General features: G+C 41.5%; 1 protein-coding gene across 1 annotated transcript in view; it reads right to left on the bottom strand.

Annotated features, from left to right (window-relative positions):
* The window catches only part of SLC35D2 (solute carrier family 35 member D2), a 30,859-nt gene extending 13,164 nt beyond the window's left edge, over window positions 1–17,695 (bottom strand). Inside the window, exons 1-8 of the mRNA XM_048850171.2 lie at window positions 17,222–17,695; window positions 14,008–14,041; window positions 12,251–12,337; window positions 8,654–8,721; window positions 5,979–6,050; window positions 4,786–4,854; window positions 3,211–3,313; window positions 1,315–1,407 (exon numbers count right to left, since the gene is read on the bottom strand). Of these exons, the coding sequence (XP_048706128.2) occupies window positions 1,315–1,407; window positions 3,211–3,313; window positions 4,786–4,854; window positions 5,979–6,050; window positions 8,654–8,721; window positions 12,251–12,337; window positions 14,008–14,041; window positions 17,222–17,358 (663 nt within the window). The 5' untranslated portion in view covers window positions 17,359–17,695. The remainder of the gene's footprint in view (window positions 1–1,314; window positions 1,408–3,210; window positions 3,314–4,785; window positions 4,855–5,978; window positions 6,051–8,653; window positions 8,722–12,250; window positions 12,338–14,007; window positions 14,042–17,221) is intronic.
* Between the last annotated feature and the right edge of the window lie 1,879 nt (window positions 17,696–19,574).

Raw genomic sequence — 19,574 nt, 5'->3', positions numbered from 1 at the left:
GCTAACCAAGGCCCTGGTAAGTTGTGTTTTTTGTGATGGGGACACAGGTTCACTGGACTGAAGCCACAAGATGATGTTTTGCACAGAGGACTGAACTAAGCCATAATATATTTGTAGTGGGTGACAATGTTCCAGTTAACTGCAGAATTTTAAGAACACAGCAGTATGAATGACACAAAAAACTAAGTGTCCAACATGCAGCAAAGAACAATGTAATGAATAATAATAAATATTAATGATAATACATAAACTCTTATATAGCACTTTCCAGCTGTAGATCGCAAAGCACTTTACATAGGAGGTCAGTATCATTAACCCATTTTACAGATGGGGAAACTGAGGCACAGAGCAGTGACAATGTGACTTACCCAAGGTCATCCAGCAGGCCACTGGCAGAGCCAGGAATAGAATGTGGGTCTCCAGTGCTCTATCCACTGTGCAACACTGCCTCCACTGATGTGCTATAATTATCTATGAAGGGCCACTGAGCTATCATGGGTTTATAACTAAGTTATATGTAGGCCACAAGTGGAAATGGGGTCTAGCTAACTCTGAATATTCTCTCTTTGATAGAAGACTAGATGGCATGGAAGTTGCTTGCTTTGGCTACTCTCAGCCTCATTTTAGAGCATTTGGCAAAACTGAAAGCTCATATAAATCACATGACACAGCTGGGACCTTATTTTGGGCACACTAATTCCAGCTGCTATTCATTAGTCATTAGTAAGTTTTACACACTGACTGGAAGAGGACTAGTAATATGGCTAAGGACCACTAATTATAGTAAGGGTTTGCAGGATCTTTCTGGTGAAGAGAAAGCCCAAGCTATATGGAATCCAAATGCTGGCCTCCAAATAGAGGGGAAGGTGCCTTGTAAAAATCCATGAAGCAGAGAGTCAAAATGAGAGATACTGAGAGCAGTAATCTCATAATTCTAACTGTAATGGGAAAAGGTCAAAAGGAAAGACTGTTGTGCTAATTAAGGTAGCTTTATTTGTTCTTTATCATGGAGAAAAAATGAGAAAGTGAATTTACCATGTGATTGCTCATCACTTTATGTCGTTGAACTTCACTACATTCCTAGCTGGCTGAAAAATTCATGGCCACAACATAGCTGGACTAACATCATGTGCAATCCGAATGAAATTAACAGGATTGACCAGGGATGTAGTTCTGTGCAGAAGGTGGCCCTAAATTTGGAGAACGGGGCTAGAGCATTTTGTTTCAAGGAACTCTAGATACAGCAAAATAACTAAAAGGGGTGAAATAATTAGGGTAGTGTACTAGTGTAAGATGTCTAACGGTGCTGCTCACCTGCTGAAGGTCTCCAGTGGAGAAGCTAAGAATCATTGTGGGTATCACCATAAAATAAGCATTATAGAAAAGGACTCCATATGTTCCCAGCTCCTGTGAAAAATGAAACACACTTTTTGGAAACCTGGACCATTTGATAACAATCAACATCCCTGTAATGTCCCTTCAGGCAATCTATTTATGAATGTGCAAAACTTCATGCAATACAATTTAACTGACAAATTTGTTATCATTAGGTTTCAAAACTAAACACTGAGCTGACCTACCATTTCAGTTAGCCTGTCTGCAGACTCAGTAAAGCAACACTGTACTAGTTCACATTCAAACATACATATCCAGAACAATATAGTTAGAAACTCAGTTAGGCCTAAATTTTTAACTGCTTTGTGTTACACAGCTGAAGAATTTAGCCTGACATAGCTGTCCATGAGAGAACTCACCACATCTACCATAGGGGAAATCTTCAGTAGGGTAGGGCTGACACAGTGGCTCCTATATCACCTCCCCAGTCCCAGTGTAGTGGGTATGACAAGGACAAAAGGGATGATCCCAGGGTGGTAATATGGAGCACTTTGAGTCACTGGCAACTGATGTAACCTAGAGCAATCCTGGGGCTGCTGTATATTTTGTTGGCGGATTTGCCTGGTACAGGGGAAGTCAAGAATCAGGGAAGTCCAAAGGTCACCTTTTAGCTACACTGTGTGGTCCCTGACCGTAGCCAAATATCTGGGTTTTAATTTTTGGTTTAAAATGAAAGCCTAAATTCTGCAGAAATAGATGGAGTACAATGCACAAAATAAGTTCAGTTCGACCTCTGTGTTTACTAAAGGACATATAATCAGTGTAGGGATGAAATCCTGGCCCCAGTGAAGTCAATGGTAAAACTCCCATCGACTTCAGTAAGGCCAGGATTTCACCCAAGGTGTTTAATGCTTGGTGTTTAAGGTTATATAACCTGCCAGTTTGATAGCACTTCTTGTTTTGAAGAGCAAATTGCTTCTTGAATTACAAGGGATTAGTGCTTAATCTGTTCTTTTTGTGTTAGTTTATTCTTGCACCATTTTGTTTTGGTCATTTCTGCATTAGAAAAAAGCAAGAAAAACTGAAGAAAACAAGAATTATAACTCCAAAATGGCTTCTTTTTAAAAGTAACAGAGTAAAATTCAAAGATTTTGTTAGTTTGGGAAAAAAAGTATAAAATGATTGTGAGATTAAATTGCTTAATGTAGTCACAATACCACCCAGGTGGGTACAGCATGGAAAGAGGCAACCTTCCACAAAGTCCTTACTTATATGCTTCAAACATGTTCTTGTGGAACCACCCACTGGGGCAAGATGGTTCATTTTTTATGCACATTCAGTTCTGGGGCTCTCCAATGCCACCTGTTATACCAGCATCACCACAACAGTTGGCACATTTAGTGATATAAAACACTTGGCTACTAAAAACTGGATTAAGATTAACATCATTCCCAGCTCATTTTATATAATCTTTTGCTTTGATAAAGATCATTTGTGGCCAAAAAGCTGTTCTCTTCTTGATACGCATGGTATCATAAACCTTTTTTTGCTTTTACTGTAGTTTCTGGATATAATTACTTTTTGAGAAAGCGAAGTTTATTTTTTCCTTCTTCAGTAAAACAAGATTATGTTACTCTCTGCCTCAAAGGCTAAATTGGGTGAAAATCAAATATGTTATTCACCCATGCGTAGGCTGAGAAATTCCTAACAGCTTCTCCCTCAGCCAATCTATATTAAGAGTATGTAAGTTAACTGGAACATGAAGGCAAATTTGGTGTTACCCCGCTCGTACGCAAGAAGTCACATAACAGTAGATGACTTTCCATTATCACATGCACAAAATGACTAAGTGCAACCTGATCACCACAAAATTACCTTTGGATCCATTTTCTGTTTAGTGTATACTCCATTTGCTGCCGTGAAGATATCATTTAGCAACACAAAGGTGTAGCCTTCCAAAGTAAAAGAGAGATCTGATCTGGGAAAAAAAAAAAACGTGTATATATATATATATATATATATATATATATATATATATATATACACACACACACACACATATACATGCGCACACAAAAGAATATAAACCTTGAAAACCCCAGCAAATTCAGGGTTTTGCCTTAAGTCTTTTTTGTATGCTGAACTATTTTACATTTCCACAAACATGTCAGTATTACAAACAAGTCAGCTCTTCACAGAAATTCATACAATAAAGAACTATCGGTACTATTCCATTCTACTTTTGCCCTGTTTTTCCATCTAGCTCAGTTCTGACAACATAGAATCATAGGATCATAGAATATCAGGGTTGGAAGGGACCTCAGGAGGTCATCTAGTCCAACCCCCTGCTCAAAGCAGGACCGATCCCCAATTAAATCATCCTAGCCAGAGCTTTGTCAAGCCTGACCTTAAAAACTTCTGAGGAAGGAGATTCTACCACCTCCCTAGGTAACGCATTCCAGTGTTTCACCACCCTCCTAGTGAAAAAGTTTTTCCTAATATCCAACCTAAATCTCCCGCACTGCAACTTGAGACCATTACTCCTTGTCCTGTCATCCGCTACCACTGAGAACAGTCTAGATCCATCCTCTTTGGAACCACCTTTCAGGTAGTTGAAAGCAGCTATCAAATCTCCTCTCATTCTTCTCTTCTGTAGACTAAACAATCCCAGTTCCCTCAGCCTCTCCTCGTAAGTCAATACTTACTGAACTTTTTCACACAAGCAGTAACTACAGATTAGAATCTAACTAATTTTTATAAGTAGAATCGGACAGGAAATAACTGTCTCTTCTGTTTTGTTTGGTTACTATTCTCAAATAGGGCAATTTGTTTAAATGATGGTGGAGCCATTAAATTCATGCCAGATGGAAATCATTCACTCAACTATACCTAACTGCTTTATACTTTGTATGTAGCTAACCAAAATATGCTACATTTCTCATGGAATTCCATCCTAATAATATAATTTTCTAACAGGAAAGGCAGAGGAGACAGCAGAACCCCCCCCCCCCCAGTGATCCATCTCAAATTTAAACTTGTACAAAATTATATGAACTATGTACACTGCCTACTCTAATTTCATGACAACCAACAGACTACCCCCTTTCTATCAAGGATTGGGGTGGAAGGGTTCTTATGTTTGATTATGTTATATTTAGAATTTTATCAAGGAAAAACAGTTGCCCTTGTGTATTCTTGGCTTGCTGTGTTATTTATATTAGCATGTATATGCAAAACTTAGTAAAAATGTAGCTAACAGAAACCCTGTTCAGTTAGAACTAGATTTTGCCCTTATACGATTGTGACCCCCCCCCTCCGCCCCCATCCACTTTAAGTAGATCTCTTCTCTAATTTAGGATTTGCACTCATCTAGGGGCAGATTAGCCCCTGAATAACAAAGAAAAAAATAAACTTTAAACATTACTTAATGAGATCAAGTGAAAGCCTTACCCAGCGGCTATGAAAGCCCCAAGAACGATGGCAAATACACTGACTATAATACCCAGTGAATATCGTTTCCTGTAAACAAAAATCAGACAAGATATTTAGAATATTAGAAGAGAAACTAATTGGCTTCCAGTTCATTTAAAAGACTTCAAAATCAATCAGTATTTGGAAAATAGCTAACAGAAGGACAAATCTTGGTGGCCCTAAGCAAGCAAAGTTCTTTCTGACGTCAAGGAGAGTTCTGCCTGTAAGGCCTTCAGGATTTGACCCTGTGAAAATATAAAACCAGTAAGTAATAAAATCTGCAGTCTGACAGGATTCTTATTTATGTTTTACTTGCTAATCTTGTCATAATTTAAGTATAGTTTGTCTTCAGATATTGTTATTGTAACAAAATGCTAATGCTCTAATACTTTGGGTTCTGTAAACACAGCTTGATAAACAGTGTCACAAATTGTCAAAAGTCCTCTGCTGCTACATAATTTCCAAAGTAAAGCCAAGAAAAATATGTTTCAATGCTGGTGAGAGTGGAACAAATTCTGCCTCAGGTACACTGATGCAACCGCAGTCTTCAATGGGGTGGCATTTGTGTAACTGACAGTATGATTTGGTTTGTTGATTCTGGGACTGGTTATTACAACTCGAATTTCTTTTATACCAAATACCTGATATATTTTTAATTAATTTGGCCAAAGAATGCTGTTTACACAGATTGGTAGATGCCCACTTTGCCTTATTGAGCAGATACATTTTAAGGCCCAACCCAGCAAGCTGCTCTGCATGATCAGAACTCCTGCATAGCTCCACTGACTTCAACAGGGCTCCATGTGGGCACAAGGCTCTGCCTGTTTGGAGCAGTTTGCAGGATTGGTGTCTAAAAAGAGCAGACCTTAACCAAACAAACAACAATTTGGACCAAACCCTGCTTATCTTACTCAGGCGAAGTGAAGTCACTAGACTCACTCATATGAATTAAAGTGAGAGGACTTTGTTCTAGATCCACAAAAGTGTATATTTTTTTTATTTCCACAAATAAATTCTAACTAGTTTCTATACTTTTTCCTCTGAGTTTCTCTAATCAGTGAAAATCAGCCATGCAACAGCCTGACTGAATACGACAAATCCTCCACTTGGTAATGACATCAAATAAAAGGTATTTTGCAAATGAAACAAACAAACAAATAAACAAAAATCACCCAAGTATGATGATTTCCAGCAGTAATGTAAGTGGAATGGTAAACTTCCTGAGCACTGTAAACATCGGCAAACTGTCCAAAAAAAGGAAAAAAGAAAAAAATGATCCAAGCACTGTGTCAAATGCAAAGCATTTTTATTGGTTTAATTCTTACCTAACTTCACTAAGCAGAAGATGAACTAAACAGACTAGCATTAAGAAGTTAGCAAAACGAATTCTCAGCCTGTTACCATACATAAAAATGTCAGTCTGACACCAGAGTTAGATTAGATAACATAATCACTGCAAATAAAGAGGCCTGCCAATTTTTCAAAAAAACCCCAAACCCGGCTACCTGTTACAAAGCTTCTCAGAGTTTGAAAAGAGGAAAAAGAATAGAAATAGTTATTTTCAAATTCTACCTAATGAAGCCCATATGAACTGATGTTTTCTGTAGAAATCCTGGTTATAAGAAATAATGAGGGCCTTTATTATAAAGTTTAAAGATGACTAGTGAATGTGGCTCTGTACATGAATAAAAGAAATATAATTAAAGGGATTGTGTTTAACATCAAACAGGTTTTGTGTTTAAAAAATGAAACATAACCAAAAAGATGGAACTAGAAACATGTAAGTTGGTAGTAACCCTATCTATTAAAAAAAATTGTGGCATTTGAATAACAGATAGTTAGGATACACAGAATGATGCATTCTGGGGTCTTGTGTGTTTATTGATAATGCCTTTGCAGCTGATGTTTTCAAATGAGACACCTCTGCCATCTGGACCAATTAAGCCCTTTTACAAGGTAATGACTAGTGGTCATGTTAAAAAATTATACAAATCCTAGTTTCAGGCTTACAACTCACTGAAATCTTGGATTTATACATCTATATCTTGTCTTCAGGACAAATTCTTTCAAAAACCAGATGTGAAGTGGAAAATTCCATGTGGTGAATTACATATTAACAATTAAAACACTGCAGTATTCCTTAATTTATTATATGAAATCATGGAGAAAAATTGTGATGAGTAAATCTAAAAGTATATTTTTGCAGTGGAAGATGGGTGTCTTGCATTTGGAATTATAATAAACCGATACCTTTGTATTTCAAAATAATTTGTGAACCAAACTACAACAATACTCACTGTTAGATTTTGTTGAGCTGAAAGCAATTCCAAATTCACATGAGCAAATGAATTATTAACCACCATATTGTTGCCGGCTGTACAACAGTTAAAAAAGGATCAGTCACATTGGAAAATTGCCATGTGACTTTAATTGGACTATTGGTGATTACATGCTACACACCATGGGTAAAGCGTTTCAGAATCAGGTCCTCAGTCTCTTTAAATTATAGAAAATTAATTTGTTATCTTAAAAAGAAAAGAACAAGATATATACGCCACCAAAGCCTCTTAAACATATAAAACACACATCCAAATTTAATTCCTTTTTAATTTTTAATTCCAAATTTTAATCTATTTTAATTTACCATTAAAACACTGTAAAATACAGAAAAGTTTATGATGGGGGTTTTCATGTTTTTTTTCAAAGTGTGGTCCACATTTTACCAGATGTTCTCTCACAGAGCACTTGCCCTGCCCATTTATGTTCACACAGACCACTTCCCCTCCCAATGACACCTGAATACCATTTACGGGTAAACAAACCTAGTGCTTACACAAGGAAAAGTTAATTAAGGAAAGTATTTGTGGTTTTTAGTTGTCTTCTATGCATTAAGCATTTAGTTCTATTGGAGAAAATTTAACCCCTGCTTTTTTCCTTCATCTCCCTCTCACATGTACTCTGTTTCTTTCAGCTGGAAACAAGGACCAGCAGCCCCCGTTCCACAGGCTACAGTTTGGGACCCTCCCGTATAACATTACTGGAAATTGCTCCATGGGCACTACTACAGCCTCAGGTCCTACTACTACCATGCTGCCTATGATCCCTTTCCACAGGGAGCTTAGTCCCCAGTTCACATAGCAGATCCTAGGTCATTTCAGTCCTGTCAACAATCCTTATACCTGCAGCCCTGGTGTGAAGGCAACCACCATGGGGCAGTGTTCAGGGGCATAGAGAAAATGTAAGTATGTATGCCTTCTGTATGTCCTCTCCGCAGCCTGTCCTTCCTATCCAGTGAAACCAAGCTGGTTCCTCTACATGTGAATTCCATCCATCCCCTGTTCCAGTCTACGTAACTCATGCAAGACTTTGGTATACAAAGAAAAATAATAAATAAATAAATAAATAAATAAATAATAATACCTAGCTCTTATATAGGGCTTTTCACCATAGATTTCAAAACTATTCATATGCATGTAAAGGCATTTTTCTTACAGGTTTCACCCCTCTTGTTGGGCTACCCATGGAATGCTGGCCATTCACATGAAGAGAAGAAAACATTTAACAAACACATTTATTATTGCAGTGAAACTGCGTTCGCACTCTATGTTGGTACAGACTATGCTAATCCCTCCTAAAGGCAGCACAGAGATTGTAAACTGATCAGCTGCTTTGGTTGAGATTTTCAAAGCAGTGCAGGGGATTTTGTCATACATCATCTATTAAAATTAATGTGCAGCTAAATCCCCAGCACTACTTTGAAAATCTTAACCTTTAACCTTATACTTTGTACCTACAAGAATAAAATAATAAAAACCAAATGGTCTACTATGACCCGTGCTTACTGTACCTTAGTTTGCTGGTGCTTGTTAATCCACTTATGTGATTTCCAACATAAAGCAGAGGCAGAGGAAACAACTGCAATAAAGTCACAGCACAAGTCAGATTAGACCTATGCTTTAAATTACTGTTGAGGAACTTTGAGTTATTTTACTAGTGTAAAATTCCTTCATTCCTAAAAGAGATTATTTTTCTTAGGGGGGAGAAAAGAACCCCACATCCATTGAATTTATTAAACAATATCCTCGACTGGTGTTCATTGGCATAACTCCATTGACTCCAATAGAGCAACACTAAATTACATTAGCTGAGGATCTGGCCCAATATAGATTAAAAAAGAAATACTCAGCACCTGACTGGTTTCACTTTTGTAAAATTAATACTTGATTAGCTTAGACCTACTGTTTTTATTTAGATTTAAAACAGAAAGAAATTGAGCGGGTGGAATGAAAGCATGACTGATCGTCTGTAAGGACACAGTAGAGTACACAGAAGAGCACATACTACTATGTATAGAAAAAGAGATTATTTTAAGTACAGCTATTGAGGAGTCCTAGTGAACAATCATATAAATTATACAGACTGCTGAAAAGAAAATTTAGATGTTTAGGGCTAGGTTAGACTGTAGGCCCTTTAGGGCAGCACCTATAACAATGCGGTCCTGACACTGTAGGATTGCCAGACGTCTGGTTTTCGGCCCTAGCTCCGCGCGGCTCCCAGAAGTTGCCACCAGGTCCTTGTGGCTCCTAGGCGCATGGGCAGCCAGGGAGACTCCGGGTGCTGCCCCCTCCCCTTGTGTCAGCTCTGCAGTGCCCACTGGCCAGGAACCACGACCAATGGGAGCTTCAGAGGCAGCACCTGTGAGTGCGAGGGAAGCGCACGGAGCCTCCCTCATCGCCTATGTGCTTAGGGGCTGCACGGCAGGGACCTGGTGGCCGCTTCCTGACAGCCACGGTAAGCACTGCCAGGACTCTGCACCGCAAGCCCCTCCCACACCCCAACCCTGTCCAACGTCGGAGTCCCCTCCCGCACCCAAACTCCCTCCTGGAGCCTGCACTCTGCACACCCCAACACCCTGCCCCAGCCCTGAGCCCCCTCCTACACCCGAAAACTCTTATGCCTGGCCCCACCCCAGAGCCTACCCCCCCAGCCAGAGTCCTCAAACCCGACCCCACCCCCAGCCCAACCCCCAGCCCCAGCCCGGTGAAAGTGAGTGAGGGGTAGGGGGGAGAGCAAGCGAAGGAGGGAGGGGGATGGAGTGAGTGGGGACAGGGCCTCAGAGAAGGGGCGGGTCAGGGCGCGGGGCCTTGGGGCTGGAGTGTTCAGTTTTCTGTGATTAGAAAGTTGACAACCCTATGACTCTGACAGAAGCCTTTGGGCCCTACCACAGTACAAACAAATAACAACAGATTGCATCTAGCCCGAACAGAGCATGCAAGGAGCTATGTATCCCTGACACAGAAAGACCATAGGAGTCTAAAGCCAACTGAGGTAACCAGAGGGGACAGAGAGGAGCCATAGCTCTGGCCTGGCTCTACATGAGCTAGCAGAGCTGGACCGGCATGGTGGAGGGACATGCCACAACCATGCCTGGTGTTGCTGTGTGTGTTCCCCAAGAGACATTGATTTATGTGCTTTTAAAACTCTATGTGACAAAAGTATATAGACATGAACATTTTATTTATTTTAAAAAGTATGCCATATTTGCTCTCAAGTGGAAGGGAAGAACAAAGGAGACGCAGGCGGAACGGGGTGACAGTATATTTACAGCCTATAAATCTCTCATAAAATGACCCTGCAAACATTTAGCAATAACAACCCCCTGCTGCAGCATTTTATCCAGAAAGAGAACGTTAGATATGGGGTGAAAATGGAACTGAGTGCAATGGAAAAGAGAATATATTTTCACTTATTGTAATGGTGAAAAAACACAGACAACTGCAACTCACCTAGCACAATCCCAGAGGGCAGTGAAAAATTTGCCGAACAATAGCCAAATATCGAGAGCTTCTCCCACTGAAATCAGCAGTTTGCAGGCACAGGTCTCAAATTCAAAGTTCGGATTAAATTTATCTGTAATTTGAAGATTCTCCATCTCAAATGTGGGTCCAGTCATGCCAGCTGCTGAGCACCCTCAACTCTAGAGGAGCTGAGAGTGCTTCACATCTAGCAGGAGGCCTTTTTGTTTCATTTTGTGGCCTCTGGCTCTCCTTCAGCATGATGGATAAGACCAATGCTAGAGTACTCTATACTGGGAATGAGAACCCACAGTGATTTAAGAGAACTTGAAAGTGAAAGGGAATCTAACTGTGCTACAGTTAATTACAGCCTAAATACACTTTACAAAGTAAAAGAATCAACAAATATAAACGCAACTGATGTGCTGAGACTAGGAAAATCCGGTATTATGGCTGGTACATAACTGCTGAAATGTTGCAACACTGATTGCTCAAGATATAGTTCCAGAAAACCTCCAAAGCATTAATACCGAAAAATATAAAAGAAACGCCTGGCACCGAGGATACAGCAAGGAAAGAATATATGTGGGGAGCAGTATGCATGGGGAACAAGGTGGTCTCAAGGATCCGATAAGATTGTGACATTTGCGCTACTGCCCCTTAGTACCAACCTACCCACTGAGACTTCTTCCCTGATCACATTAAGGAGAAAAACAGGTGTCCCCCATGATCATAGCTGTTCCTGCAAGACTTCTATACATAGAAGGGCCATTGATTTCAATGGGAATTCCATGTAAATAGGGCTCATGGGATGAGGCTCTTTAGTAGTAAGGTGTGTTCATGGTAAAACTTCTTAGGCCCTATAGGAAGGATGGTTCTGTAATTAAGGTGCCGGGCTGGGACAGAAGAGATCAATGGAAGAACTGGGAACTGAACCCAGACTTCCTGTGTGACTTTGGGCAAAGCACTTAGGCCCTGATCCTGCATCAAGATGCACACGGGCAGACCTCTGCACCCATCCAAAGTCCCAGTGACTTCCATGGTGTTCTGCAGTGGTGCAAGAGTCTGCATGTGTGTATTTCACTGCAGGATCAGTGCCTTATTCACTCTGTGTCTCAGTTCCCAGTATGACACATTGAGATAATAGATCCTTTCTCCTATTCTTTGTCTTGCCTTTTCAGACTATAAGCACTCTTACTATGTGTATGTAGCAAAATGTAGTACAACGGGTCCTGTTTGCACATAATTAATAAATAAAATAAAATAATAATAATAATAGTGTTTTCCCACTGCAGAATACTGGAGTCAAACTGTGGGGCTGATCTGAGAAGATAATTTTATTGTTAGACACTACCCTCTCAAATCCATCCTCTCTCATGCCAAACACAAACTGCATAATCAAACTGCAATTTAATTCTGTCTCTATAAAATGCAAGCTTGTTATAGTGAAATTAAATTATCTACTTACAACAAATTAAGAAAATAAAGACACAAAATCAAAACTTCATGGAACATCTGGAAAAATCAGAATGTTTGCAATTTTTCCATTGTACCTTCTGTCCAAAGAAAACATTTTTGAAAAACCACAGTAAGAAGACGATTGACAAAGGTACAATTTCCTTCTAAATCAAAATCCAGACATTTCATACCTTCATAGGGATACTTTTGTCAAAATCAGGGAAGTGAATAATCTTATTTAATTTTGACACATACAGAATAAGTATGGTGGTTGCCATCTAAGAAAAGAAAAGAAAAGCAAGACACAATGTAAGAGCCAAAAGCTATTTTAAACTTACATATAATAACTGTTTTCAAGACAAGTTCATTACACTTATTAGACAAGTACAGCACTAGACAGCATATCAATTAAGTGTTACTTTCAATGGACAGTAACAGAGTACAAAGAAACAGCTGGGATATTTTTCTTTTTTACCAACCATATTGGTTGAAACTACAATACAAATATGACATGCTTTACTGGCATGAGAACATGTGTGACACCTTAACATATGTATATACTCATTGGGTAATTGAGCAAATAAAACAGATGATCAATGCTCCATGCTATTCATGCAAATTTCTTATTACTAGTGGATTCTCTCAACCAATCAGAATGCAGATGAATAAAAGAAGACCCAGTCCTACAGCTTTCCTAATGATGTGTGAGACAGAGGGCTGTGAGTGGACCAGTATACTGGCAAAGCAATTAGTAATCCATGTATGTATGGTCAGAATGAGAATGTATGGAGAGAAAGCATGGAAACCCTCTGGATTCTTAGGTTCTGTGAGGAAATCTGGCTGCATCCATGCAGGACTTGGCCCACTCTGAAGTGCTCCCCTGGTTTTTCTGCTCTTTACCCTTTAACAGCAACATGGCTCCCTTAGGAGCCATGGCATCACTGGGACTTCACCGACACCTCTACATTTCAACCTTCTCAATGAGGTCATGGAGATCAGTCACTACGCTACGTACATAGGAAAAATTATCACCTCACCAACTTTCCAGCAGAAATCTGCATGGTACAGAGGAGAATATACCATGGAGAACAAGAGTTCCCTACTCCCATTTCAAGGCTGAGGAGCCCCAAAGATACATTTGTTGTATGGAGATGTTTCCACAGTCTCTGGAGGTAGAGAGCATCCCACTGCAGTCCAGCTCTTTTCTTTCACATATCTGAGCTCTTTTCTGGCCACTTTGCTTCCCTCTATATCACTTTGCAGAGAGGTGCTTGTGGCCCACTGTTTCCCTTTTGTTCTCTAAGCTCAGCATCTTCTTGCCCTCATTTAAAAATCACAGCTCTCTCTTAAATTGTTTAAATTAACAACAAATAAGACTTCAATCTAGGGCTCTATTCTCCCCACCCATTCCTTCTTTGAGTAATCAACTCTTTTCATTCCCAGTGTAGACAAATGGTTAGATATCTCTTTTACCAGTTTCAACAAAGATTTCTCCCTTTCTCCTGCTACACCATTGTCCTCAGCTTTATTGTCCCCTCGGCCTCTGTAGGCAAAGAATAAAAATTATGTGGATCCCTATTAGCAAACTGCAAGGGAATTAGAAAGAACTGTGAGGGAATGCAGAGACAGTGCCACCACACATACATTCCAGGTCTTCAGTGGATCCCCTGGGATCCATATGGATCTGGGGAACTAGCAGATTTTGAGGGCTGAGCATCTTGTTCACTGAATTTTGCAAGAGAAAAGTTTGTGGCATTTCCAGTCCTCTACATGGGTTTTCCCACGTAAGGGTTGAATTGGATCCTAATTTCCTCCAGGGCATTAAAACAGATAAACTGTGAGGAAGAGTGATTTCTTCCATAACAGTAGTATTGCACTGTAAGATGAAAGCACTTAATTTTATTATCAATCTTAACTGCAGTATATTAAGTTTTATTGTTGAACATACCTGTCCAATTCCAAGAACCATTGGAGATGGGAATCTGAAAAGAAAAGAGAACTATAAACATACATATCACAACAACAAAAGTGTGAGGAAGCAATAGGGTTCCTATTCCCTTAGGCCAAGCTTATGAAAAATGCGTGTCTAAATCCATGTTAGATACCTACATGACTGGCCAAATTTTCAAAAGTGCTGAGCAACCGGCAACTGTCACTGAAGTCCCAGGTAATCTTGCACTATTCTAGTCGAAGGCTATTCCCTCCTCCCCATCCTCCCAAAATGCAACATATCACAGGCTGTATAAATGTTGCAGAAACATACATTGGCTGCTTAAATAAAAGCCTATTTCTCTACCCTCTGGATTGGCTTCAGCCCAAAGCAAAGATACTTCAAAGGAAGGGATGCAGTTTGAGTAGGATATTTGTAGAATCATAAAGCCCCCAAGGATCTTTTTTTAATCCATAATAAATTAATTTTTAAAAAAAATTAAGGCACTAATTCTCCATGGGTATCTTGATGTTAGGAGATGGGTCTAGCAACAAGTTCCTACAGATGCTTCTTATCCCATAGCAATACAGGCTGGAATTTGTGGGTGCCAACTTGTTAAGTGCTGAAAGACCTCAACTTTCCATGAATTTAATAGGGCACTGCTTGCCAGGAGGCACTTAGCATCTCACAGGACTGGTCAGCAAAAGGGTTGGTTTGCACTCAAACTTTCACCACAATAGCAAAACATTTTAATTAGACCCTATTTTCGTGCAAGTCTGCATGTAGCTTAAGAAAGCAAGCATCTGATTTCTTGGCAAGCTTTCTAATTGTGCAGGTATCCAGTGTCCAGCACTCCATGACACTGTGATTATGAATCACAGAGGTTGCTAAAAACTGTTAAAGCACCACTGAGCAAGTACAAGGAAGCACCCTTCTCAGCTGAGTGACCTCAGACTAGGACTGTAGTGTTAGCAATAGAAACAATCTGAACAGAGCAGGAAGAACGTCATAACTATACTCAAATCATAATATAAAGAGAGGGTCAAGAAGGTCCAGAAGAGATAAAACTTCTGGGAAATAGAGATGAGATTCAGGAAATACAGAAAGGAAGAGACAGGATATTTACTGATAGATGTATTACATATGCTGTTCATCACTATATGAGTACATGGTCTGTATTCATCTATACAACAAATGAAAGTTTGTATTATATGAAGATCTGGGAGACATGTAATAGACCGTAGTTGTATGTTTCAAAGAGCACTAACTTTTAGCAAATGCAGCAGAAATTGTGTACCTTTTTTTCCTCAGCTTCTGATAAATACTGGAATAAAAAAGTTAAAAGAGAGAGACTGGGCTCTGTAAAGATGGCAATATTCTTTAGCTAAGGGTGCGGAATCCCGGAAGTAACATCTGGCCAAGAGGACTGTGACTGAATGTGATTATTGTTTCAAGCCAAAAGATGTAATATCTTTTGTTTATTATTAATTTAAAGAAGCCTGTTTTTAGTTTTACAATTGTTTTCCTTTGTATACCTTAAAATGCAGGACATAAAAAAAAATTCTTCCATCCCTAGTTCAGAACACTTAAAGTTTTGTATATTGTTGTGATTCTCGATTGCAGAATTTATCTATCAGTCTGTGAGAGACAATGATTCCTACAAATAGCTGGACTTTCAGGTATACAGATAATTAGGCGCTAAATTGGTGTTTAGGGGAATACCAATCTTTTGTATCTGACGGAACAGTGGTTTTGCTGCTGAACTATCAAGAATCTTCAAATCAGGAAAGTGCTTCTTTATTTTCCCCCCATACCTAAGAGGGAAAGATTTAACAACAGTAGTTGTTTCACTTCTGTGCTGCTACTGGTGATGAGATTACAACACTAATAATCATATTCACTTACTGACTTTATTCACTTTTTTTACTAATTTTTTATTAGACTTGTTCTATTACTTGAACTGGGCTTAATTCTGTATTTGATTTTGTTTTCTAATCAAATCAATGGGATTCCATTGGTCACAGGGATCTGTGTTAGTGAGCCACAATGTAGGACATAGGCCTTCAATTTGCCCTGAGGTTTTTTGTGAGCATGTAGGTAGAAGAATGATCTTACGTGTAAGGATCTGTTTTGGAATTGAATTCAGGAGATCTGGGTTCAGACTCCCTCTGTGACCTCAAATAAGTCACTTAAGCAGAAATTTTCAAAAGAGCCTAAATTTTGCCTGACGGTTTCAGGTGGGTTTTGACCAGCTATGGAGATGATCGACATTTCTGAAAAAACATTATGATAAAATTTTGAGGGGGACAAAGCAATAAAAAACCCTTATTTTTTACTGCACTGCTTTCATTATTTGTGCATATTGGAAGTAAATCTACTCTAAAATTAAATGGATTAACCACTCCCCGCCTGGATCTTTGTAAATGTCAGTTTCAGGAAGTGCTTGACCATTTGTAAATGTATTACTATTGTCAAGCTGTCTGGAGTGGCTCACAACTGTGAGTGCCTACCTCAGGGCAGACTGTCAAAAACAGGGTAGACACTCCAAACTGGTGGTATGTTCTATAATTAGTTCTTACCAACCTGGTAAATAATTTGAACTCCTGAATCACTATAACTGCCTTACCATGGAGTCACAAACAGTCCCCTTAGGCTCTCCAGTCTATCTTGCCACCCAGGCAAGCTGGATTTAGTGATAAATAGTCACTTACACCAAAAAGCACAAAATATTCAGGTTGCTCTCAGTCCCAAGAGACAGGTCACTTATCCCAGGTCAATTGGTATCTTAGATCTCACACCAAGACAACCCTTGTAGCCAATTCAGTAATAAACTAACTACAGGGTTATTAAGAAAAAGAAATTAGAGTTATTTACAGGTTAAAGCAAGCATATAACACAAATGAGTTGCAGTCTAAATCCTAAGAATGACAGCGTCGTAGTGATTGGTCAATGCAAAATGTCTTTTTTCAGGGCCCCTCCAAAAGCTGGCTATTCCTACCCACGGATTTGCAGACAGGACGGAGGACTAAGAAAGCCGGGGGGGCAGCAGCTAGGATTGGGGTTGGCTCCCGCGCCAGCTTTGGAGGATTCAGGGCCAGCCCCAGCATAAATATTCCTTTTGCAGCCGGCAAATTGCGCGTGTGCGTGAGCGGCGTTTTCCGAGGGGGAGCGGAGGAAGTGAAGCGGGGGAGGAGCCGGACAGAGGGACGGGAGCCCTGGCCCCTCGTCTCACCGGTAAGTGGTCAGCACGGTCTTGTTCACCAGGACGATCAGGAAAGAGCAGGTTCCATAGAAGAAGGCGGAAAGCAGCTTGAGCAGCGGCGGGTGGGCGGCACCAGCCGGCTCCTCGTCGGCCTGCTGAGCGCTCATCTCCTCGTACTTGCAACGTGCCTGGGCCGCGGACGACAAAACCCAGCCCCTGGAGAGCGGCGAGGCGCGCCGCCGGACATGCCCGCGGCGAGAGTCCCACAGCAGCACCCAGGGCAAGAGCCGCCGCCCCAGCCCCTCCTTCCTCAGCACCAGGGCAGCGAGACAGGAAGAGCTCGCGCCCCGCCAGTCCCCTCCCTCAGCAGGCGGGCGCCTCGCTGCTGCCCCGTCTCGCTCCTGCTGACGCCTCGGAGGCGTGTGGCTGGGGCAGGGCGCGCCCGGGCTCACGGTCCCATCGTTCAGGTGCGCTGCCGGATGCCAGCCCTGCCCGCTGCACCGATTCAGGCTGAGCCCCGGAGTGGAGGGAGCCAAGCAGCAGGGAGGTGCCGAGAACAGCAGCTCCAGCTCGTAGGCTGTAGCCTGGAAAAGTTGGGTAGACTCGCACCTCAGCAGTCCCGGCCCAGCACTGGAGAGAGACGCGAGCTGAGTGGTTTCCTCCCGCGTCCCAGCCAGGTGGGCTTCTTTGCCTTCCGAATTTGTTCCTCTCTCTCGAAGATACATGTTCACTCCTACGTCTGTGGGAGATGCACATAAAGGTGCATGTAAGCATGGGGCCTGTACTTATGATTTTTAAAAAACAAACAAACCCCACAATGGAAAAGGACGTGCAAATCTAGAGTTTAGTGATTGTTATTATATACACTTGTGGCAATTTTTGTTTTTGAGAATGAAGTGAGTGGCTAGAAATATATACTATGTATATACTCACCAGTGTTAAACATGAATTAAATATAAAGAATTTGAAAAGCAATGATTGAATATTTAAGCTTTCTCTACACAAGAATTGCACCCATTTAACTTAAGGTGTGTTTTTGAAACTTATTTTGGCTATACTTGCGAGTGACAGCGCAATAAAGGAGCCCCTGGCGCACTAGCTCATTACCCGTCCACACTGGCAAGGTACGTAGAGCGCTCCGACGCTGGTACTCCACCTCGGCGAGTGGAATAACGTTTGCTGCATCCCCGCTGGAGCGGCCGCAGCACCAGTGCGGACGCCCTGGTCCTATAGTGCGCTGTGATTGGCCTCCCGAAGTGTCCCACAATGCCTGTGCTAGCCACTCTGGTCATCACTTTGAACTCTACTGCCCTGCCCTCAGGTGACCAACCATCAGACCTGCCCTTTAAATTCTCTGGGAATTTTGAAAATCCCCTTCCTGTTTGCTCAGCCAGGTGTGGAGTGCTTTCAGTGAATCTTTCCAGGTGACCATGCCTCCATGCGCCAGGCAAGCCCCAGTATGGAACAATGGCAAGGTGCTGGACCTCATCAGTGTTTGGGGGGAGGAAGCTGTCCAGTCCCAGCTGCGCTCCAGCCGTAGAAATTACGATACCTTCGGGCAGATATCAAGGGACATGATGGAAACTTGCATCAACACGATTCCAACAGTCGACTTTCCCATTCCAAACTGGTTAGCAACCAATCGGTAGCTGTCTGGAGTTGCCAGCTTCCAGATTGCACCCACTTCTCCACCGTCAGGGAAGCTCTCAATCTCGTGTCCTTGCGCCGCAGGGTGGGGGGTGAGCTCCTCACACAGTCCCATGAAAGTGGGTTTTCTCATCTGAAAGTTCTGCAGTCACTGCTTGTCATCCCAGATTTGCATGACGATGTGATCCAACCACTCAGTGCTTGTTTCCGGAGCCCAAAAGCGGCATTCCACGGTGGTGAGCATGTCTGTGAATGCCACAAGCAAACTCGTGTCATATGCATTACTCAAGTCGATATCGTCAGCCCTCACTGTCACTTTGGATCATAAGGAATAACTCAACTGCCAAACGTGATGTGCTAGTGAGACTCGTCAGCATATTCCTCAGCAGTTCGGGCTCCATTCCTGCAGACCGAAAGGGAAGACAGAGCGTGCAGTACAAAAACCGTTGAAAGATGGTGCCAAATGTGGACAGAAACACAGGGATTGCTGGGATGCAAACTGATGGATCACGGGGTGTTGGGACAGGACCCAGAATGCCCTGCACCCCCCAACCCCTTCCCACAAACCACAGCACCAGAATGGGAAGAGGTGCTCTGTGGGATAGCTGCCCATAATGCACCGCTCCCAATGCTGCTGCAAGTGCTGCAAATGTGGCCACTCCAGTGCGCTTATTCCTGTCAGTGTGGACAGACTGCAGCGCTTTCCCTACTGCGCTCTCCAAAGGCGGGTTTAACT

The sequence above is a fragment of the Caretta caretta genome, chromosome 5 (assembly GCF_965140235.1).
Source record: "Caretta caretta isolate rCarCar2 chromosome 5, rCarCar1.hap1, whole genome shotgun sequence".
Classification (NCBI taxonomy): Eukaryota; Metazoa; Chordata; order Testudines; family Cheloniidae; genus Caretta; species Caretta caretta.
Note: the sequence above shows the minus strand (reverse complement) of the source record. Positions and strands in the feature narration are given on the sequence as shown.